We start from the raw sequence: 24,061 nt of genomic DNA on the forward strand, positions 1-24,061 counted from the left end.
TTACTGACATCTTAAAATGACTAATCTGATTCTCCTCACTTGGGAGTTACAGGAGCAAGCGGAAGGAGACCTAGGCCCACAACACTATCACCATGTGCCTGGTACCACAGATGACAGCACTGATTACATATGCAAAGCCTCATCTGCCACTAACCAATTGTATTATATATACATGCACAGACATGACTGTCAAAACATCAGACTGGCTCTGCAACATATCCTACAAACTCACAAGTGAGGACAATACATGCCTGCCACTTCACGTGTGCATTCATAATGTGACAGCAAAATGCATCACAGGCTGACGATACGGCCGTGCGTTGCTGAGTTGGTGTCAGCTCACTGACGTGTGCACTGAAGGGGCCCAACGTTGTTCTGAAAGCCAATCTGTGTACTGACAGGATCAAGCGCCGCGACAGCAGCATGTTCATGTGTGTGGACCGGGACAATGCTGGAGGTGAAGTCTGTCTTAACTCGATGTTCATTGAGTTTATTATGTAGGAATTTCCTAGTTGCAAAAATCCATTAACACAGAGACACTCAGATTCTAAGGCCAGAAGGGACTGTTCTGATCAGCCACCCAACCTCCTGGATAACACAGGCCAGAGAATTTCAACCTGGGATTACTGCACTGAGTCCACATCCTGTGGTGGAGTTAGCTATTTTTCAGAAAGACATCCAGTCTCAAGACAAACAGGGGCTGAGGCCCCAGGCTGGAAACATGGCTGAAGGGAGTGGGGCTATGGAGCTGCTCAGCTAATCGTCTCCCCTTCATTTAAGCCTTTGCATGCCCAGCAGAGACCATTTTTATGCATGCTCCAGCTCTCTCCTTCTAGCACCCTCAGCTTTTCACATGGAGCAGCTCTGACTGCCAGGTGGAGACAGCTTGAGTGTCAGCAAGGGATTTCTCCACTGGGAATGTAAAGCTTCAAACAGAGCAGCTCTGGCTCCCTGGCCCACTCCGTCCATCTCCACCCTCTGCTTTGATCTTAGGCAAGCACTTTATGCCCCTCGCTCTCACTTGTTTTGCTTGTAAACTGTAAGTCCTTAATTCCTAGACACACATTTTAACACATTGTTGTTATACATGCTTAGCCTGGCTTCCAAATAGAAAACGGGATGGGGTACTGGAGTGGAGGAAGCAGTGGTGAGTGCACTGGACACCTTGAAGGAGGGGGAGGTTCTCCTGTAGACTTTAGGAAGTCCATAGGAGAGCAGTTATCCCTTGTGGGCCCTGCGGTCGAAGAGACAAGCTGTGCGAGCCAGGCCTTTGCTTATATAGCTCTGCCCGAGGACTGTTCTGTGAGGCAGTCCTTTTGAAGAATATTCTGTCAGCTTCCACATAGCAACTTCTGCAAAAGGCGGTTGTACAACCTAGTCTGTTAAAATAATTGATTCAAAATCAACAGTATGCCATTTCTGTCAGAAAGATCACCTCCAGTAACAGTAAATCTTTCCTGCTGGGGTTAGGAGGACAGATGTCTTTCAAAGAGCAAAGGACAGACCCCAGCAGGTTGTGTACAAAGTGACCCATCCCCAAGACCTGACCTGCTTCACATGGAGATGGACAGAAAAGCACTTACCAGTGCTGTGAACATGCGAGTTGTTCGATCCGTGTCTGGGGCTTAGGCTGGGGGATGCTGGGTAACTGTCCTGTGACTTGGGGCTGCGGGCACTGAAACATCGCACTTCGCTGTCTGTTCCATTCACCATCTCCACAAACTGTCGGCACCTGTGTCAGACAAGGGCAGAGACACCGAGGAGGAAGGGGAGGGTGATGTGAATTAGATTCAGTGCTGGTGCTTTTCTAGTGATTGCTATCATACGTCCCAGAGCAGCAGCAAACTGGGATCAACCAAAGCTTAGGAGGGGTCCTAGCTCTGAAGAGGGCATCTCAAGTCTCCCCGTGTCTTCAAGTTGGGAATGCTGGAGTAGGAAGGGAGTTTTGATACTGCTGCCTAGAAACAGATGCTAATGAACCTGGAGACCTGTACAAGGATGGACAAAAGATGATACATAAACAAGACTGTTTCAAGAGCAGATACCTACACTGTAGCTTCCAGCCCAGTATTAGCTGATTAAGTGTGTTCTACATGTAACTGACAAGATGCTGCATCTCAGCTTGGATCAGCCAAGGCAACAGATCACACTCTGAGACATGGACAGAGACCATATTACAGTGTCAACAGCACTGGCTACGAAAGCACAAGATACCACAGGATTGGGGGTGGGGGGGGCAGGGGGAGGGGGATGAGGCACTGATTCCAAACAGCGGGAGCAATTATGACATTCTACTCCTGGGGCAAGGTAACTTTGAGTGCTCAGACACTATTCCTGCTAGTTAACCAACTGTTTAAATGTCTGCACTGATCTGAACCCACCAGAATTCACACAGGGAGTGCAAGCCAAGGAACTGGGGGTATATCGCACTGCATGGCTAATGTTCTTCGCATCACAGGTATTCTCTCTAAGCCCAAGGGTGAAAAGGTGATTTCCACTGTGCTGTCCATGGCAACAAATGGTTACTCTAGAGCGTGCACCGAACTTCGCACCTCCCACACCGTCCAATCAACCTATGCTGGGGGCCACTACAAAAGAGAAAACAATATAAGGTAAAAACACTCATCTACAGAGAAAGGCTGGCAAAGGCCTAGCTCTCCACTCCGCTCTACTGGGAGCTGACAGATACTCCATATCCTAGGGTAAGCAGAGAGTAAGAGGACACATGAACCAGCCCTGAATGACTCAGGACACCAACACACACACCCCCCAATTCCTACTTTCCCTTTGTCTCTGCTTTAACTCCACCTTTTTCCACACCAGCTTCTTTCTAAGAATCCCCACAGCCGCGCCCACACTTCTCAGCAGGCTGTAAGTGGGGATGAACCGAACTTTACCACGTTCATGTTGCCTGAACAACAGGACGGACTGGGAAGACCAAAGGCAGTGGTAATACACCGGGGTAGGAATCCGCACCACTTCCGCATGGCCGCAGCGCTTTCCCCAGACCTGGCATTTTGCTCAGGTGGAGGGGATCTCTGTGGGACAGGCAGAACGGGTCAGGCCAGCAAGGTGCCTAGTTCGCCCCTCTGTAGTTGACAGGACATGGCAAAGCCTGACCAGCAACAGCTACGGATCCTGAGCAGCGCTAACAAGCGTAGCCAGCGTTTCTTCCCACCTTGCTCACAGGGTAACCGCTCTTAACAGCGGCCTCAATCTGCCTGAATTAAGAACTATGTTGGTTCCTAACACAGTGAGGCCTGTGGACTGCCTGGTTCGGCTCTGTAGACTTTCCAGTGGCATCTCCCAGCACAAAGCTAAACATACTTACTTTAACATGAAGAGCAGGTTAGGGTTGTGTTCTAGGAGGCCAGGGTAGAGCTGCTGCGTGGCCTCTATAGCCTCTCCCACTCTGCCTGCTAAGACTAGCTTCTGTATTCCTGCAAGCGAGAGGAGATCTATTGGCACCAAGGAAAGCCCAGTGACAGCAGGTACTGTGCTCACTGAGATGACACACGGAGCCCCCACAGATCCCTCATACCCCCAGAGACACATCTCCAATGGTCACCCGCAAAGGGTCTAGGTAGAGCTGAGCTTATGCCATTTGTGCACCGAAAGAAAGCCTGAGAGGACAGGCAGGGGATTTGTTGATACCTCAGAAATATCAGGAGTTGCTGGAGAACCAGTGGGAGATACAAGGGATGTGCATTGTGCGCCTGTAACTTCCTAAGTGAAGGGGTGGGGTGCTGAGCCTTAACCAAAGGCTTCTTTTATTCAGAACATTAGCAAGCTACTGAAGTTAAGCAGGGAATGGCAGCCTGGTCAGGGCCCATCAGGCTGCTGGGGGAAACAAGGGCCTGGACCATTCTGCGTTCTCTCTACAGAGGCACAATCCCAAATCAGCTGCACACCAAGATCTCAGGAAGCTGGTTCCAGGAACAATGAAGACTAAACTGGTTCAAACCTGACAATCTGGACGTTTTAAAAGATTCAGGGATACAAAGCAGGAGCGGTGGGATAGCTCAGTGGGCGGAGGGATAGCTCGGTGGTTTGAGCATTGGCCTGCTAAACCCAGGGTTGTGAGTTCAATCCTTGAGGGGGCCATATAGGGATCTGGGGCAAAAATTGGGGATTGGCCCTGCTTTGAGCAGGGGGTTGGACTAGATGACCTCCTGAGATCCCTTCCAACCCTGATATTCTGTGACTCTATGAGCGCCAGGTTACCACGCTTGTGGTCACACACCAGCCAGCAGTTTCTTCACTGCCTTTCTTTCCCCCTCTCTTGCTTTACTGGTTTGCAGGCTTTCACTGGTTTCTCTCTGCCTTTGATGCTTCTCCTCCTTCGATTCTATTTCTGTCTCCCTATCTGTGTTGTTCCTCTCTTGATTTGCCTGTATCTTACAGAGCCCATTTTAATCTGTCTCAGTTTCACCGGGACACAGAGACATCTCCTTCTCTAACACACTTCCTGTTTAGTCTCCTTTCCCACAGATGACTGTAGCAGTACTACCCCACATCAGATATCCCCATCAGGTTGGGCAGACAACCCATGTACTAATAAAATCAATGACATCAAAGCAGCTTGAAATCTACAAAAAGCTCTCCTGCTTTGCAGCCTCTTCCCTCTCCCATCAAAGTGGCAGCAGGGCAGAGTGCTGTCCATTTCAAGCTGTTTCTGCTTTGCTGCTCTAGATGTGGCCTGTCAGCAGAGAAGTGGACAGTCATAATCCTTGCATGGGCATTCTGGAGGGAGGTGCAGCGCTGGGCAGCAACTGCAGGTCATCCCAGGCTGCTGGGCAGAGGATTCTTCCAGCCTGAACACTCATTGAGCGTGTATAAGAAATGTGTGTTCCAGACAACTACAGAGGAATGTAACATAGGTGTGACATGACATAATAGCCGCGTGGGAGACAGATCACAAGGAGGAAGGAGGCACATGCAGCAGAGGACAGAACAGCAGAGCATCAGGGGATGAAAATGGAAATCAGCCAGGAGAAGATGGAAAAAGATGCGAGACTGGACCCAATGCTCTGCGATTCTGTAAAAAAAAAAAAAAAAAATCAGGGGGATTCTAAAGATTGCATTCCAACTGCTCTCCAAGTCCTTAGTAATCCAGTTCTCTGGATCCAGGGAGGGTTCTCTTCAAAGATGTATTTTTCCACGAGCAAGTTCATTAGAATGGCTCAAAGAAAACAAAGCAGCACATTTCATGCCTGTGGAAGCTGGTGGCCTGGACATTAAGAGGTGAAGGGGGGAAGGATAGCTCAGTGGTTTGAGATGTGGCCTGCTAAACCCAGGGTTGTGAGTTCAATCCTTGAGGGGGCCATTTAGGGATCTGGGGCAAAAATTGGGGATTGGTCCTGCTTTGAGCAGGGGGTTGGACTAGATGACCTCCTGAGGTCCCTTCCAACCCTGATAGTCTATGATTCTATTAGCTGATGTAGCAGGCAAAGCAGACAGGTGTGGTGCATTGCTCTCTACCCAGCTCTGCTCACTGCAAAGCCCTTCATAAGCAGAAAACATGAAATGAATTTGACCAGGGTTTGGCTTGATTCCTTTGTAATGGGTGCCACAGTAAAACCAGGCAGATGTATTAAGGCCTCTACGGCCCCCAGCCCTCAGAATCAAGTTAACGAGACTGCTGCCAGCAGGAATCTAAAGCCCCAAATTAAAGATATCTCTGGGGTCTCAGTGCAAATGTTAGGGGAGATCAGCTCTTTAACAGCAGAGGTAATCAGCTACATTGTTCCAGAACTGGGCCCCATCTCCAAGAAAGTACCTCCTGCCCTGGAGCAACTCTTATCCTGATGTGCCAAGCTGCTAGGCCATGAGTTTGCAAGGATAGGAGCCTAAGAGGTGAAGGAGAGAGATGGGAAGGGAAGAGCTGTGACTTGGAGATGGAACCTAAGGAAGAAGAGTGCTCTACGGAGTCTTACTTTGCCTGTTCTTTATGGAGGTCTGTTCTTCCTGGATTGTGGTTTCTGTCACTCTGGCAAAGGCCGTCGCTGTTGCACAGTACCCATGATGAACCAGGTAGGAAGACACCATACTAGGAAATAAGAAAATAAAAACAGCATGACATGCATCACTAAAACAGAGGAACCACAGGAAGGAGGGGAGGGAAATCAACACAGGTCTGTTGCAGTTTCAGCATCAGGGAAAGCTACTCAGCTCAGCCCCTGCTGGAACACAACCAGTGTCTTGCTCCCGGGGCCCAATCAGTGCTAACTGCAACATAAACCCCTGTCCACTGGGAATTGGGCTGAGGCCCCCAAAATCGTCTAAAAACAGACATCAAGACATCAGATATATCTATCTTATTATAATCGACCTGGGCTGGACATGGACATGTGACCCAAAAGGGAAAGATTCCACATTCCATTACCAATGCTACAAGCCATTCAGGACCATAAGAGCTTTTGCTTTGTTTTGATCTTTACTATCTCAGCATTTTCTGTACGAAGATCTCAAAGCAGTTTACAAACTAATTAATTTAGCCTCAGTCTCCTTGGAAGCAGACCAGGATCGGCATTTTACAGACAGAAAAACCAAGACATCGAGAAGTTGAGTGACAGGTGTCCTGAGTTCTGATCATTAAATGCTTTTTTCAACAACGCAACAGATAATTGAATGGATGCCTTCATATTTATATTACTCCCAGACACTAACAAGTGATTTACCATACAGTCAAAATTTGAGCACTTATTTAGCACATGCATTACTGATTTCTGAATTACGTTTTCATCCTTAAACGTTGGAAGTAAAAACAAATATTTTCACTGTGATGTCAGACAATATACGCAGTAGAAATATATTTCCCCAGTGACAGCAGGGACCTTTCCTTGTTGAATCCATCTTGCGCCTTCTCATTGTCTCTGTCATTTAAATGTTAGTGCTATGTAGACTTCATCAACACCTTAAATGGTGGCCTGGAAACTGGCTTGGAAATAGCTTCTCCACCAAGCTGGCTGCTGATTAAGACTGACCAAGGAGACAGGGCCAGAATGGATTTTCAAACTGATGACTCTCTCTATAGGACAGAAATATTTTTGGGAGACAGCAACACATTTGCAGTTCAGATGGGATTAACAGCTTTATTATTTTAAAAAACTGCCCAGTGAGTTGCTCTGAGACTGGATTCCATTCACTGCTATTAGAGGGCAAGCGAGCACTCGCCAGGATCCTCCTTGTCACAACCACACACAGTACTGTAACACCAGCCTGCTTGGTATGCACTGCAGAAGGTGCTGACCAGCCATCCCTCTTCACAGCCAGCCAGCCTCTCTCTGGGGCCAGCTTTCTGGCCATCTTTTGCGCCCAAAGGCAAACTCCAAGTGAATGAGCTGCAACCCAAAGAATTTTTGTCTATTTTTAATAGCTCTTTCAACAGCCAATCTTTGGGTTCCCTATCTGGGAACCTCTTCACTACAGCAAGGCAATACAGAGACATAGCCACACTGGAAACAAATGGCAGTAGTTACCACCAAACTGTCTGAAAAGCTTGTAAAGACAGTCCTGGTGCCACTGCAGAAGCTTGAATCATTTCATGCTAAAATTTTGGAAGACAGTTTGCAGCATATGTGTGACTGAGTGTCTCATGATTAAAGTCAGAAATAGAGTGAGTTTACATGCTGCAATTCTGGCACAGAATAGCCCAAGAGGCTGGTCTGGTAGCATAACATCATGGGCTTAACCCTTTCGGATTCCTGATCAGAAGTTTGGAACAACCAAGATGACTGTGTCTGTTGAACCCATCCCATACTTTACACAGAGCCCCGGGCTCGGGAAGTGTAATGACTGCAGTGCAGTGCAGACAGGATCAATAAAAGCTCGAATGTCTAGTAACCTGGGACATAACAGCAAACATCTCTCATTAAGATGGCCAAGTTAGACTACGGCTGAAATGCTAAGAACACGGCAAGTGGATGGGAGCTAAGAACTGGGCTGGCTTTCTGTTAAGTTGAATTCAATAGCCAGAGCTATCTAACTCCTTACCATAGGTATTTAAACTGCACTATACAGCTAAATGAAATCAGAGCTGCCCCGCATTCTTATATTTCTGTCCTTGGCGTCACAGCCTCTCAGCAACCACCCCGTCAACTGACCAGTGCAGTACCCTGTCCTTTGTACTAGTTTACTACCAGCACCAACTCACGGGTCAGATGCCTTGCATATTTACCGCAATACAATGCTCTGCACTGGCTAGCTGAGTGCCACATGTCCAACCAGGAACAGCTCCTGAAATGTTTGAGAGATGTTGCTCCTCTGAGGAACGTGCTACATGGTCTCAAAATAAACTGCTGTTGGCTGCTCTGGCAGGCTGCTTTCATGTTAAGGCAAGGCAAAGCTAATGATCTTCACAGTCCCAGGCTAGACCAGGTCTTGTCTTTGGTGCCAGACTGATAAACATCCCCAAAGCCAAGCGTGCTGGTGGGACTGTAGACACAGAACTTACAGAAACACTACAGGTAGGGGCTATGCGCCTTAAAGTGAGTGCTCAGAGCACAAGCATGGAGCGCACTTGGGTACAGCCTGCAGTGCTGGGGGCTTTTCTGGCTCATCCAGGCTTGCTTCCTTCCTCTGCTGTCTTGTACCTCTGGTTTCTGTCGAGATGCCATCAGGCACACTTCAGGTGCATTACCAGTGTTGAGATCCTACACATCTCTCTCTGCCAGCCACACCAGCTCAGCTACATTTCACGCTATTTTAGATTCTCCATGGCAGTGGCTAAAATCAGTCAGCATGGACACCAGGGGATCAGAATAACGTGAAGGAAGAATTATTTATCAATATGCAGCCCTTGCTAGTGGCTGCATCCCTTTATCAACCACTCTTACAAGTGAAAACTGGTGTATGTGGTGGGAGAGGGGGAGGTGTCCCTTACAGCTGGAGAACTCCCTTTCAGGAACGCTGCCACACCAAGCTTCCTTCTCCAAGCACAGGTGATCATTCACCTTGCGGACATGTGCCCAATCCAGTCAATTCCCCTGGACCACATTGTCTCCGTACGTGCCTTTCAGAATGTAATACCCAGGAGTTCAGGGCACAGAGTGTTTTTTGGACTCTGATACGTGGGGTCATGTGGACCTGATACGTGGGGGTCAGTTCTGCAGGACACCCACATTTCTGATCAGTTCCTGGAGGACAGACCACATCCTGTTGGCTTGTTTTGGTGGGCTGCTCTCAGACCAAACAGCAGCTACTGAAATTACAAAGCATGCCTATTGGCACTACAGATGTCTGGTTGCGTAGCTGTCGCTCAGGGGTGCTATGAGGTGTGATCTCTGACCAATACAGCTGTGCCAGCAGAAGTCCCTAGGGTGGACACAGCCGTACTGCCAGAGCTGTGCTTTTACTGGTGTGGCTTGTTGTAGTCAGAAGGGGTGGTTGTACTTGGCCAGTATAGCTGTGTTCAGTCGAGCAGCGCTGTGCCAGCATGGTACACCACTATTCCAAAGCATTCCCAGCGTAGACGTGGCCTGACTCCCCAATGCCCTCAGCTGATCCCTGGTTAGCCCTCTCCACGGAGGAGGTACTCGTATTTCCATGAGGTGGCGAGTTTATTACATGTCCGGAGCTCAGGACTCCAGCTCCTTTGTTCCTGGACTGGAAGGGACCTGGAGAAAACAGCCACAGAGCACTCTGCCCCCCTGCAAGGAGGACTAGGCCAGCATTCCTTTCTGACAAGGCTCCATGTCTTGTGTGGCACATGACACCCAAATTACCCCTCCCTCACGTGTCACTGCCCCCCAGGACCTCTCATGTCACCATGCCCAGCCCTCCCGCCCACTGCCCACTCCTAACCAGTACAGGAGCTCCTGTGATCTCTGTTACTAAATTCAATACATTTCTCATTTTACAATTTTCAGTATGCTGCAGATTTTGCATTGGCACCACGTAACTGTCCCGAGCACACTGTCCTGGGGAAAACAGGAGGTGGATTCCCAGGTGAGGGGCAAATTGGAGCCTGTGGCACTGAGAAAATGTGGAAGGCTGTTTGGGCTCCTGGCCCCCAGGAAGCAGTAGAGACATCATCTCCTCCATATTGAAAGCATCTCCTCCTTCCCTCTCCTGCCCGCACTCAGAGTGGGAAAGGGAATGGAATTCATTTTCTATTCTCTATGAATAGCTCTTCACAGCTGTCCCAACATACCATGTCTGTAACTTGCTGCTTAGAGCCACACATCTGGATAAGCACATCAGCATGATGTTTTACCAAAACCATCAGCAGTGAAGCAAATATTGGCATGTAAATGGTCATTAAGTTTCAAACAGCCCATTGAGACAGTTCACACCCCTCAGTGCTGTCATTTCAGGATGTCTGCAGACTCAGGCAGACATTGTCCACCTTTGAAGGGCTCATTTCAGAGCCAGAAGGACCAGACACTTTTAAGAAGAATGGCAGCTTAGTCTTTGGAGCCCAATTACGCAGCAAATGAGGGCAAACTTGCATTATGCATTCGCTAATGACCCTGCAACTGACTGCGGGGGAGGAGAGGGAGGGCTGGCTGCCTCAAGAGGAGCCAAGTTTTGCCCTGTTCATGGGCACAAGACTAAAAGTGAGGCTTGTAGAGGCCTTCAGGAAAAGCACCAAAGAAACAATCCCGAGTGCCTAGCTGATGTGGACTCCATGAGTTCCCTTAAGAGTTGTGTCTCCAAAGGGCTGAATTAAGCCATGTCTACCCTACAGCGGCTGGAGGGGCATAGCAGCTATGGCCCTGTAGCTAAGCTGGCATAACCCTGAGGTGCAGACGCAGCCTATGACGATGGAAGGGGTTTTCCCATCACTGTAGGAACACCGCCTACCTACCTGACAGAAGCTTGTCTGCACTTGAAATGCTACAGCTAACATTCAGTTAAGGTCAACCTAGCTTTTTAGTGCACCCACACCTAAGCATGCTGCCATCAACCTAGCTGTGCCTACACTGTGGGATTGATCAGATTAGCTCCAGCACTCAGGGGTGTGGCTTTTTCCCACCCTTGAGCACCACAGTGACGTTGACTTAAGTTTTAAGTGTAGAGAAGGCCTTCAACTCTGTTTACACCAATCCCTTAATCTTCTCACCCTGACATATCTCCTAAAGATCGGAGCGGAAAAGGGTTTCATCCTGAGCAGGGCAGGAATGGCAGATCAGGTTTCGGATCTTCACCAGGAGAACGCTTAGTGATGCTTTCAAGAGCCTGCCTCTAAACACTAAGACGGCCTCCCTGGACTGTGGCACAAAGTATCGTCACACAGTGTAAGGGAGCACAACAGAATTCACGTTACCATTGCTCATTCTGCAGTATCTGTCAGACAGGTGCTACATCTAAGCCAAGAAAAGTAGAAGAAAAAAAGACTGCAGCAGAGACTCACTTCTGCAGCATTGCTTGCCACTCGCCTAGTCTGTCTCCTATGGGAAACCGCTTAATGGTGCCCTGAATCTTTGCTCGCCACTCCCTCATGTAGTCCTCAATGTCAAACACGAACGGCTGCTGCCCGAAGTTGGCGTCTACGATTTCTCCTGGTGTCTGCAGCCCCACAGTGGGATAGAGATTTGACTGCAAAAAAGAAAGAAAGTCACATTAATGCTTCCCAACCCTTTCCCATGGGCTCCGAGAGGAGCACATGGGTTTGTCTCTGGCCCTCAGGGATGGGCTCCAAGGGTAGGGGAAGCTAGTTTTTAAAACCATGACTTGTAATAAAAGGGGCAAGAGGCAACTGTGGCTGCTCTAGGTTGGTGACAGCCTCCAGGCTCAAGAGCCCAGTTCCTGCTGCTCGAAAAGGCGTGGCATGAAACCAGCGCATTGGGCTGCCTTCCCGAAGGACTGAGATCTATGTCACAACTAGCATGTGTGACCTGTCAATCTATTCTTCCAGAGGGTTGTGTGATCTCTACCACAATGCAGGAGCCGGGACAGTTACAAAGACTGAAAGACAAGTGTTTGCATTAGTAAGGTGACTACAAGTTACCCAACAGATGGGAGAGCTCCCATGCTAGCATCTTGGAGGAGGACTCCCCTTTACCACAACTAACCCAACTAGACTAGACCTGGTCCAGACAGGCTCTCCAGCTCTCTGTTCTAGGGAACCCTTTCACCTTCATTTCCCCACACCCTGACAGATAGCTGCTATCCAAACATCTTGCACCTCTGGGCAAAAGGGGAAGGATGCAGGACCCCCTCAATCAGCCCCGCGACAAGGGCTGTCCAGCACAGCAGGTGGGGTAGTAAGAGGGTCCTGTAGTTGACTCAGCTCGCCAATGATGCCAACCAAACCAGCAAGTTCACTACCTGGGTTCAATTTCATTTCCAAGTGGCTGTGCCAATGTGACAGTCTCTCCAAACATCAACCAACACATCATTCAGAGCTCCTGGAGGGTTGAGACGATGTGATTCAAGTTTGGGTGATGGTCACTGTACACAGTACAAGCAAATGAATGCCATTTAAGTTAGCCCCATACCAATCCTGACCCAATCAAAACCTTTGGAGATTCTCAAAATGGTGCTGTGAGGTATCCAGTGTCCATGGCATGTGGAAGAATGAGGGGAGACGACACACAGAGCAAGGGCTCGCCAAATATTTCATTGTGTGGACGACATCTTAGAGAGTCTCCTGGCCACTTCTCCTGTTCATGATCACATCCATGGGGCACCTACAGCAATCGTTTAGGCAGGAAGCTAGGAGGAGTCAGTGTGATACAGTCACTGGAAACAAGGGGCAAAGGTGGCATCATGTGACCAGACCACTGTCCATAGACCAGCAGCAAGTGAGCCAGGAACCAGTGGTGATCTGAGGCCCGCGGTTTGGGAACCACTGACAGTAAATATCTCTCTGCTTTATTCTGTTGCCTTGTAGCTAACTATTCACATTAGGGCCCCATCATGGTAAAACAAGGAGCAAAATGGGCCCAAGTTCCTAAGGGAAAAACTGAACTTCCTGCCCGAGTGCTATCACACAGAGAAACACAGCTCAGTAACTAGGGACAGTCAGAAAAGTTCAAGGATAGGTGAGAACTTTATTGCAGAGATGGCCACGGGTCCTCTCTTTGATATATGACACTGGACGACACGTGCCAAGCAGTTCCTTCCAACCTGACCATATGGGAGCCTATGCTGGAGCCAGGGATGCCACCTCCTGTTATGAGTTAAAAGGAATAAAGGCAGAGTGGAATTTCCGAGAGATGGCCACACTGCTTACTTGCCACTTCGAGGCTCCTGAAATCTGCCCGGTCACAGAGAGAGGAAGAGCCAGAACTCTGGCTTGTTTAGTTTCATGCGCTTGTTAGTGAGTGCTAAATGGTGGGCCACACTTTCCAGCTGCCATGTGAGATATAATAAAACAGAACAGCAGTAGATGCTGGTGCGACACCTCTCTGGACACGGCTAGGGATCTGTCCCAAGGTAATGTCAGTGCCTGAGAGCAGCCTGATGGTCCAGGCTTCACTCTCCACAGCTAAGCAACCTCACTGGATTCTGTGACTGAAGAACTCCTTTGGACCCTTTCCTTCTGCTCTAAGGTTTCAAAAGCACTAGGTATGCTGGGCAGATGAAACAGTGCGACTTCTCCCTTCCCCAAAGAACCTCCCAGCAAAGCTGGCATTTCAAGTTCAGTGAACTGGAGCATGCTTTTCTCGACCAAAAGATCTGCATTTAGCTGCTGTTGAGTCGACTGAGATATGAACGGCTGGCACTGTACGTTTCTGGAGTTTGAAATGCCAAAACGAAGTGGAAGCAGCTGCTCCACATAACACTAATTTCCTCCCCTTCTCTTCTCCTCCCCCCCAGGCTGGGAAAGGAAAGGAGGAAACGAAGCTGGCTGCATCACTGACTCAGCATCTCCTTTGTATCATATCCCTGAGCAAGAACAACTGGTGGGTTACGTGGGTGGGCTAATTCAGATGCAGCTCACACCACTCAGTGCCTTATCACTAGGGGCTGCTATGCGTGTGCACCACAGCACAGCGAGGAGATGGCACAGGGAGGAATTGTGATATTTAAGGAGCGGAGTTAGAGATCCCCCTCCCCTTCAAACAGAACTGGCAATAAGGAAAAGCCTCCAACAGACATTAGCGTCTTGTCAGTCTCTGCATCAGGCCTCCAACCTGTTTCAGTAAGGCCAGCCCAAGGCCGTAAGTCAGACCCAAAAAATCCCAACCCATTAAAAACAATATGTCACAGTGGTTTTTCCTTCAGATTTCTTCACCGTCAGCAGAAGCTGCCAGTCCCCCCTTGGAGAGTGGTCACAATGCAGCCTCTCTTGCACACAAACCGTAGCCTCCTTGTTCGCTGATTGGAGTAATCGTCACTTACACTCTCTGATCCTACGGGGTGCAGGGAGCTACCATTCTACCCCGTCCCTACCGAGGGGGGCAGCTGCCTATCCTGCCTTGCGTTCTCCCTCAATGCTCCCCCCACTGTCTCCTCTTCCCCACCTACCTCCTGCATTCACTTGAACATTCTCTCCATTCATATTTCCCTCGGTCACGCCACATCCCCTGCTCCCCCAGTCTACCTCCTGCGCTCCACAGTCCACAGACCCCACTTAGTTTCCTAACACAGCTCCCCTCGCTGCTGTCTCCTCTCCCACAGCCTCATTCTCTGCATGTTCCTAGCACAGCGATTAAGGGGCCATCATCTTCCCTGAGAGCAGCCTGGCTTCACACCCACTGAAAACGTACTGGATCTACAAAGTTAATGAAAGTCAAACTACCAAAACCTTTGGCAGATGGCAGATAGGACTCTGCAGCACACAGGGAGCAGGTCACTTTGTGGAGCTGATCTGCACTTTTAGGACCCTGTTTGCACAACTGGCTGCCTCAACTCTCATCAGGGCGTAGGCATAACTGGGGGCAGATATTAAAGGGGTACTGACGATACGAATTTTTTAAACTGACTACATTTTTAAAACAATTCCCATTTCTGCTATATTCAAAGATTCTGAGGTCAGACAGAACCAAACCTGATCGCCTGTATAACACAGCCCATAGAACTTCCCCCAAATAATCCCCAGAGCATATTGTTCAGAAAAGCATCCAATCCTGATTTAAACACTTAAAAATATAGCCCCCTTTAAACAGTATTGCCTGACATTAAAAACATGCCCTGAAAAATATGCAAGGGCTTTTCTGCTCTCCCATTGATATTTATGCAGGTCTTTTCAGGAAAGGCAAGACTGTCTGACACTGTCTGGACTTGGATGCATGAGAAAGTTGCACTGTTTAAATTTAAACGGATTTAGTTAAACCAATGCAAACCCCTGCATGGATGCTCAACTCACTTTAAAAGTGGCTTCTTTTTTTATTCACTTAAACCTGTTCCCTGTTGAAGTCATTTCTGGCTAACTTTTCAGTGATAACAGTCTAATGTAGCTAAACATTTTCAGAGAAATGCAATTTTTGAGCAGAGTGTCTCCATTTACACTTCTTCAGATTGGAAAATCAGCACTCACCACCTAACCTATAAGCAGTGCTGCTAGGGGCTGTGTATTTTACCCAAGGCCCATTGATACCAGTAAAGCAGGGGTGGGGAACCTACTGCCCGCAGGCCGGATCCAGCTCCTTGCTCATTTTCATCCAGCCTGCAGGCCACACATGTTCAACTCACCCACCAGGGGGTGGGCGCAGAGGGCGAGCCAGCGTTTGCAGCTCCAGCCCCGTGAGGGGCCCGAAGCTCGGGGCTTCCCACCCTCAGGGCTGGAGCCACAAGAGGGAAGCCCCAAGCCTCATCGCTCCCCGGGGCTGCTGGCAGGAAGCCCTGAGCCTCGATGCCCCACAGCAGGGCTGGAGCCGCGAGCACCGGCTCCCCGCACCGCAGGGGGGAAGCCCTGAGTCTTGGTGCCACCTCCGTGGGGCTGGAGCCTTGAGCGCCGGCTCACCCCACTGCAGGGGAAGCCCCAAGCCTCTGCGCCCCCCTGAGCAGGTGAGTTGAACAGGTGTGTGGCCCGCCATTGATTTTTTTCGGTGCATCAGTGGCTCCTGATACATAAAAGGTTGCCCACCCTTACAGTAAAAGAAAAGAAATTGGTTTTGAACTCTCTGTAAGGAAACTGTTCCCCGACAGGTAATGGGCTGAAGGACCAACTTAAATTCCTGGTGTAAGCTCACTGAAGTCAGAGTCACCCCACATGTGAATTCAGCCCCCACAACTTCCCTACAACTGGTCAAGGAAGTGCTGCTTACTGCCTGTCTTGTTGGTGTTCTCTAGAAAATTTGCTTCAAGCAGAATAGGCCACAAATGGAGGGGGAAACCTGTACACCCAGTGCCCAAGAGGAACATCAGACCACCGTGTGTGTGGTCAAAAGAGAAATCCCATTTCAAGGGAACAGGACAAGCCCTATTAGGGTCCGAGGCCCTTGGATCCTACAAGGCTCACTCAGTTAAGATTTCTGAAGAGCTTCATTATTTTCATTCCCTTTTATAGCAAAACTTCTAGAACAGAGTTTTCACAGCCCTGGTGAAGGATGTGAAGAATGCAGTTAATATTTAACATCTTTTATACTTTATGTTCTCTTTGCCGTACCTTACAATGAATGCACATTGTGTTTCAACTAATCTGAACGAGTCTCCCTTGCTATATTAATGCATAAACATTACCTAAGGTCTAAAGCACTTGGAAGCTGTATTGATGCTAAGCACTATGATATCCGAGGTCTGCTATCATTCCTAAAAAGTGTCTTGATCAGTCCTAATGTTGCTGTGCAACCCAAGGGCACCAGTCAGGATCAGAGACCAAACCTCCTGGACACCGTTTTAAGAAACAGAGAAAGATGTGGTCTATGCCCCTGAAGAGACCCAGGCAATGGGTGGGGAAAGGTATCAAGCAGCAGCAGAGAGGCCAGACAGCCTGTTATCTCTGTTTGTTTGACTCTGGGGAGAGCTAGGGAAAGGGGACAACAGGAGGTGGTGAGTAAACAGGAGCAAGGGAGTGGGGGGAGGGAGAGAAGGAAGGAAGAAGAGACTTTGTGGGGCATGAATTGGGATGGGAAAGGGAGGACAGGGGATGAGGCTGGCAGCACAGGGACTGTGAGGTCGAAGGTCCGGGCAAGCTACCAGTCAGCAGATATAAAACAACATCCAGACAGCAAATTGCAAGCAGCAGCCTGCTGCCATCACGGGTGTCTGTGGCTGCGAAGGAAGGAAGGACCTGGATGGGAAAGACCTGCCTGCTGTCAGTCCCCGACTGAGAGAAACCCATTTTCCTTTGCCTCTCCTGAGGAAGCGCTGATACAAAGTCTTGGGCTCTACAGCATTTCTCTGCCCCTTGCCAGCTCCATAATTGGACGTGTACACTTCACTGCCAAATGGGCTTCCAAGGGGGCGTGAGAATCACTTCTGCTCTAGTTACCAAGCAGGAACTGGGGTCTCTGGTGACATGCTCAGCACCTCTATGGCGTGGGAGCATGGACCGCTCCATTCCTTCATTCAGCGCTCTGCTGAAGAGCGGGGACAGGCCCAGGCAGAGGGGAAGATATCACTAGTACACAGCGTGGCACGCTGGGGCTGACATGCCTTGGGTGCACTGGTGGTATGAGGCTGTGGGAAGAGCCAGTGCATTCACACATTGAAGAAAGCGACACTGGCTGTCTGCAGCATTTCCAGTCTTGTTTGTACTCAACAGTGTGAGATGCACAAGGCCAAACCCTAACAGTGTTCACAACGAAGTCCTGCTTTCCCACTGGGTCCTGTCCTGTGCACTAGCTTCCTGGAAGAGACCGATGCTGTACACAAAACATCACATGAGCAGCACCACAGAGATCTGGGTGCCAGGGCAAAAAGACTAGAGGGAAATGTTCTGTTAGACCTATAAGAGCAATAATGGCCAGGAAATACCCTCACTGTTAGCCATTATTGCATACATTGTACTGAACACTCTGGAGCGTCACCACAGGACTTGTTCAGCTGACACCCTAAGAGTTGTGAGCCTAAACTGAAAGGCAGCTCTCAGAACCGAGGCTGCACCTTGCTGAACACGGGCATTAATCTATATAACTAAAAGAAAAGGAGTACTAGTGACACCTTAGAGACTAACCAATTTATTTGAGCATAAGCTTTCGTGAGCTACAGCTCACTTCATCGGATGCATTCAGTGGAAAAGGAGGAGGAGATTTATATACACACAGAACATGAAAAAATGGGTATCATACACACTGTAAGGAGAGTGATCACTTAAGATGAGCTATTACCTGCAGGAGAGCGGGGGGTGGGTGGGAAGGGGGACCTTTTGTAGTGATAATCAAGGTGGGCCATTTCCAGCAGTTAACAGGAACCTCCGAGGAGCACTGGGGGGTGGGGGAAATAAACATGGGGAAATAGTTTTACTTTGTGTAATGACCCATCCACTCCCAGTCTCTATTCAAGCCTAAGTTAATTGTATCCAGTTTGCAAATTAATTCCAATTCAGCAGTCTCTCGTTGGAGACTGTTTTTGAAGTCTTTTTGTTCTAATATTGCGACCTTTAGGTCTGAAATCGAGTGACCAGAGAGATTGAAGTGTTCTCCGACTGGTTTATGAATGTTATAATTCTTGACGTCTGATTTGTGTCCATTTATTCTTTTATGTAGAGACTGTCCAGTTTGGCCAATGTACATGGCAGAGGGGCATTGCTGGCACAGGATGGCATATATCACATTGGTAGATGTGCAGGTGAACGAGCCTCTGATAGTGTGGCTGATGTGATTAAGCCCTATGATGGTGTCCCCTGAATTGATATGTGGGCACAGTTGGCAATGGGCTTTGTTGCAAGGATAGGTTCCTGGGTTAGTGGTTCTGTTGTGTGGTGTGTGGTTGCTGGTGAGTATTTGCTTCAGGTTGGGGGGCTGTCTGTAAGCAAGGACTGGCCTGTCTCCCAAGATCTGTGAGAGTGATGGGTCGTCCTTCAGGATAGGTTGTAGATCCTTGATGATGCATTGGAGAGGTTTTAGTTGGGGGCTGAAGGTGACGGCTAGTGGCGTTCTGTTATTATCTTTGTTGGGCCTGTCCTGTAGTAGGTGACTTCTGGGTACTCTTCTGGCTCTGTCAATTTGTTTCATTACACAAAGTAAAACTATTTCCCCATGTTTATTTCCCCCACCCCTCACTGCTCCTCCGACGTTCCTGTTAACTGCTGGAAATGGCCCACCTTGATTATCACTACAAAAGGTTTTCTCCCCCCGCTCTCCTGCTGGTAATAGCTCATCTTAAGTGATCACTCTCCTTACAGTGTGTATTATACCCATTTTTTCATGTTCTGTGTGTATATAAATCTCCTCACTGTATTTTCCACTGAATGCATCCGATGAAGTGAGCTGTAGCTCACGAAAGCTCATGCTCAAATAAATTGGTTAGTCTCTAAAGTGCCACAAGTACTCCTTTTCTTTTTGCGAATACAGACTAACACGGCTGCTATTCTGAAACCTATCTATATAACTGCACATCTATTGAGGACTGCAGGGGGAGTATTTAACCTTATTATTGCTGTACATGGAGAATGCCCGAAGTCCAGCCACACTCCCTGCAATCTCAGGATAGAGTGGAATACAACCCACTGGCCCTGCCCATACGCATGAAGGAAAATTCCTTCCTGACCTGCATGTTTGAAGCATTATAGACGAACAGCATATTCAACGAGCAAGCAGAAAATTTTGGCTCATGTAGGATGCCCACAAAGTTTGGACTCCTTGGCAATCATTGAGGCAGCCATCTTCTTATAATCTCACAACTACTTTTCACTGTCTCTGGCGCAGTTAAGTGCAACGCCATGTGGAAGCTCCTGATTTGAGAGCAGCTTGACACATTTCAGGCTGGCAGAGCCAAGAAGTGACTATCAAACCCTAGAGAGCAGAGCTCAGCACATCTTCGCAGTAGCATTGCCTATGGCTGGTTACAGAGGGTGTGTGCAGGGCTTGCCAACAGCTAGCGGAGCTGTAATGAGTACCTAGGTGATGGCGGATAAGGGGACCTAAAAACGAAGGAACAATTGAGCATTTCTGACAGACACTCAATCCCTAATCGCTCCCTTGGAAAGGGAAAGACCCTTTGCTGCAGCATTCGGATGGGAGCAAGGGGAGTTTAGAAGCAGTAACATCAAACAAGGAAGTGTGCTTTCTGTTAACAAGGTTTGAGATGCTAAAGCGCATTATCATACGCTGAGCCTCAAGTGAACACTACATAGTGCTCCCTGCAGACAAGGCTGCTCTTAGGAGACAGCCATTTAAGGTGTAATAAAGCAGGAATTCATGCTGCAGTTCCAGGAGCGGTAACTATTCTTAATGGGGATCTTGTGAGAGACCACACATCTGGCGATGAGACTGTGCAGTCTCATAAAAGGGAGCACTCTCATCCCAGTGCAACAGAGGCAGACGGGAAACATATATCATTCAGGAATATGTGCTACCCCTTTAACATGGCATTAAACAGAAGACATCACACATCCCAGTTACTGTCCCCCTCCCTTTCACTTGCATCCCTAGTTAAAATACTGAAAATAGTTGTACTTACAGGGAGGTCTGTAAAGGCTATACCTGTGGGGGGAAAAAATATTAGAATTAAAAAGACAAAGGATTTTTCCCCACATGCGCCTACAGACTTAACATGCTACAAAACGTTACTACATTTCAGTAAATCTCAGCTCTGGCCCTGGACTTAGCGACCTGTTATTTAACAAAAAGAAAAGGAGTACTTGTGACACCTTAGAGACTGACAAATTTATTTGAGCATAAGCTTTCGTGAGCTACAGCTCACTTCATCATTTATTTAACAGAGTCTCCCCTTCTCCCTCTACCTGGACCCTGTGGTTTGGCAAAGATTCAGATCAGAGTCTGAGTGTTCTCAGACTCTCTTTCCCATCAGTTTTAGTGCATTAAGCTTCACAAAAGCAGCCCCCTTTTCCTTTGCTTCTCCCTCACATCACTGCAGGACTCCACTAAGAAGCCACTGGGTAAAGCTTCAGTTCAAGACAAATTTCTGATTTGGAAGCTGTGGTGCTTTAATATTGCTGTGGTCTGGCCTGAGGCTACCTCTCCTTTCCAGCCAGAGCTGTGGAGTTGAGCATTAAACTCCCTGTACAATTCCCAGGGACTGGGCCTTGCACTAAGGAAGGGCTGCAGTCAGAAGCAGTTTCTCAGATATGCAGCAATGGAGATAATGGTAGTGCTCAGCTTCCTCTTCCACATTCGTAGATTCCAAGGCCAGAAGGGACTATGATTATCTAGTCTTACCTCCTATATAACACAGGCCAGAGACCTGCCCCAACATAATTCCCAGAGCAGATCTTTTAGAAAAACATCCATCTTGATTTAAAAATTGTCACTGATGGAGACTCCACCACAACCCTTAGTAAGCTGTTCCAATGGTTAATTACTCTCACCTGTTAAAAGTGTACATCTTATTTCCAGTCTGAATTTGACTAGCTTCAACTACTAGCCACTGAATAGTGTTAGACTTTTCTCTGCTAGACTGAAGAGCCCATTATTGTTACCCAAGTAGGTACCTACAGATTGTGATCAAGTCACCCCTTAACCTTCTCTTTGTTAAACTAAATAGATTGAGCTCCTTACGTCTATCACTATAAGTCAGGTTTGCTAATCCTTTAATCATTCTCATGGCTCTTCTCTGAACCCCCTCCAATATATCACCATCCTTCTTGAATTGCGGACAACAGAACTGGACACAGGATTCCAGCAGCAGTCGCACCAGTGTCAAATACAGAGGTAAAATAACCTCTCTACTTCAAATCTGATATTTGCAAATATAACAGAAGTGAAAAGATTTATGGGTTCTCTCTTAATTTCAAGCTGACAAGTCAGAAAAGAGGCAAAAATTACATATAAACAAAGGTTTCTTATATTTGCTAAAGCACGGATGAGAAGATTATTCAGCCACAGGTTCTGAACAGTACCAAAAGCTCCAAGTCACCAAGTCAAGCTATCTCGGGAGCAGAACATGTAAAACGTGTTTCCAGAAGCAGGAGGGCTGACAGGGTAACCACTTCTCCCAGAGTAGAGAGCACGGCAGTGCTGACTGGTGACCATGAGGCATCTGCACTACATATTAACTACTTCCAGGCTCCAACAAAAGACACAGACTATTTACATACAGCAGCAACTCAAGTCCTCTCTCACTAGAACACGTGCTAGTACTTAGACTTGAAGGACACCAACAGCACCTGGGAGAAGGGCTGGTTTCCACCTAACTGCTTGCCTCCACATGGAGCATGTTGGGCAGTGACAAAATGCATGGACACTCTTCCCCAATCACCACTAACAAAACTCCAGGAGTAAAACAACCCCTCACAAGACTATTCATTGCCGGATACGCCCCCGTCTATCTCCTAGGCTCTCTGGCCCCAAACTCTATAGAAGGAGCGTGTATGCCTCTCTGTGCTGCCACTACACCAGCATCCACAGAGCTCCTTCACTCCTCACAGGAGCAACCCCAGCCACCTTGGCTGCAATAACAAGTGCTAGACTGCATCTCAGACTTGGGCCTGGTCTACAGTACGCGGTTATTTCGGAATTAGCCGAGTTAACTCAAAATAAAACTGGTTCTGTCCACAGGACCAAACCAGTTTTTTCGATTTAAAGGGTTCTTTACTCCGATTTCTGTACTCCACCTCGGCAAGTGGAGTCACGCTAAAATCGAGATCGCAGTTCCGGGTTACAGGTAGTGTGGATGCAACTCAATAATATTGGCCTCCGGGCGCTATCCCAGAATGCTCCCTTGTGACCGCTCTGGAGAACACTCTGAAGTCCAATGCACTAGCCAGGTAGGCAGTAAAAGCCCTGGGAACTTTTGAATTTCCTGTTTGGTCACCATCAGCACAGGTGACCCCATCAGCACAGGCGACCATGCAGAGTCCACCATCACAGGCGACCGTGCAGTCCCGGATTCGCAGACGAGCTCCAGCATGGTCCGAATGGGAGGTACTGGATCTCATTGCATGTTGGGGAGATGAATCTGTTATGGCAGAACGATGTTCCAAAAAAAGAAACGCAAATACGTACGCTAAAGTCTCCAGGGCTATGACGGAAAGAGGCTACTCCAGGGACACAGAACAGTGTTGTACAAAAATCACGGAGCTCAGGCAAGCGTACCAAAAAGCCAGGGAGGCAAATGGGCACTCTGGGTCACAGCCCCATACATGCCGCTTCTACGATGAGCTGCATGCAATTATGGGGGGTGATGACACCACTACCCCACCACTGTTTGTGGACACCTGCAAGGAGGGAGTAGCATGGAGCGAGGAGGATGAGTTTTTGGAGGAGGAGAGTGCATAGGAGGCAAGTGGGGAATCTGTTTTCCCCCCTAGCCAGGAATTATTCTTAACGCTGGAGCCAATAGCCTCCCCCTACTCCCAAAGCATGCTCCCGGAGCATGACCCTGGAGAAGGCACTTCTGGTGAGTGAGAGCTTGATCGGAGCCACGCGGTGGGGGGTGGGTGGAAACCCAGCCGCGCTGGGCTATTCACATTTAGTTTAAAGGGCTCATCCCTGCTCAGAGCCTCATTGGAGCCCTGCGGTTTGGGGGGGATGGAGGGGGGAGGGGAGGGTGTTGTGCGAAGCTATCATCCCAGAGAGCCCGCTGGCTGCCTGCAAGCTGAATTCTGTTGTCTGGCCGCATCTGATGGCTTACTCACACCAAAGTGGAAGGCACTTCAGTATAAGAGGCAAAATGAGACCTTGTACAGAAAGAGCACGTGCTGTGTACTATGAATTGCCTGTTTCACTGAGAAAGTGTCCCCTTTGTTCTCTAAAATACTTTTTAAAATACTACCCTCCCCTTTTCTCCTCCCGCAGCAGGTGCAAATGTTTCAATGCGGCCCCTATCTACTCCGTCCCAGAGGCTGGTCCAGATTAGAAGGTGGAAAAAACAAACTCGGGACGACATGTTTGCTGAGCTCATGCAGTCCTCCCGCACTGATAGGGCCCAGTTGAATGCGTGGAGGCAAACAATTGCGGAGTCGCGTAAAGCGTTACATGAATACAAAGAGAGGAGGGACGTGCGCGATGAGAGCAGGCAGGATGCTATGGTCAAGCTCATGGGGGAGCAAACTGACATGCTCCGCTGTATGGTGGATCTAATGCGGGAAAGGCAGCAAGACCAC

General features: G+C 48.5%; 1 protein-coding gene across 3 annotated transcripts in view; it reads right to left on the bottom strand.

Moving 5' to 3' along the window:
• Nucleotides 1–24,061, bottom strand: part of RANBP10 (RAN binding protein 10) — a 168,472-nt gene that overhangs the window by 9,703 nt on the left and 134,708 nt on the right. For all 3 annotated transcript variants that reach the window (XM_074968389.1, XM_074968388.1, XM_074968390.1), the window contains 5 exons: nucleotides 20,458–20,480; nucleotides 11,357–11,541; nucleotides 5,937–6,049; nucleotides 3,332–3,440; nucleotides 1,584–1,732 (listed from right to left, as the gene is read on the bottom strand). In XM_074968389.1, coding sequence (XP_074824490.1) covers nucleotides 1,584–1,732; nucleotides 3,332–3,440; nucleotides 5,937–6,049; nucleotides 11,357–11,541; nucleotides 20,458–20,480 — 579 coding nt within the window. The remainder of the gene's footprint in view (nucleotides 1–1,583; nucleotides 1,733–3,331; nucleotides 3,441–5,936; nucleotides 6,050–11,356; nucleotides 11,542–20,457; nucleotides 20,481–24,061) is intronic.

Source organism: Natator depressus, chromosome 12 (assembly GCF_965152275.1).
Source record: "Natator depressus isolate rNatDep1 chromosome 12, rNatDep2.hap1, whole genome shotgun sequence".
Taxonomy (NCBI): Eukaryota; Metazoa; Chordata; order Testudines; family Cheloniidae; genus Natator; species Natator depressus.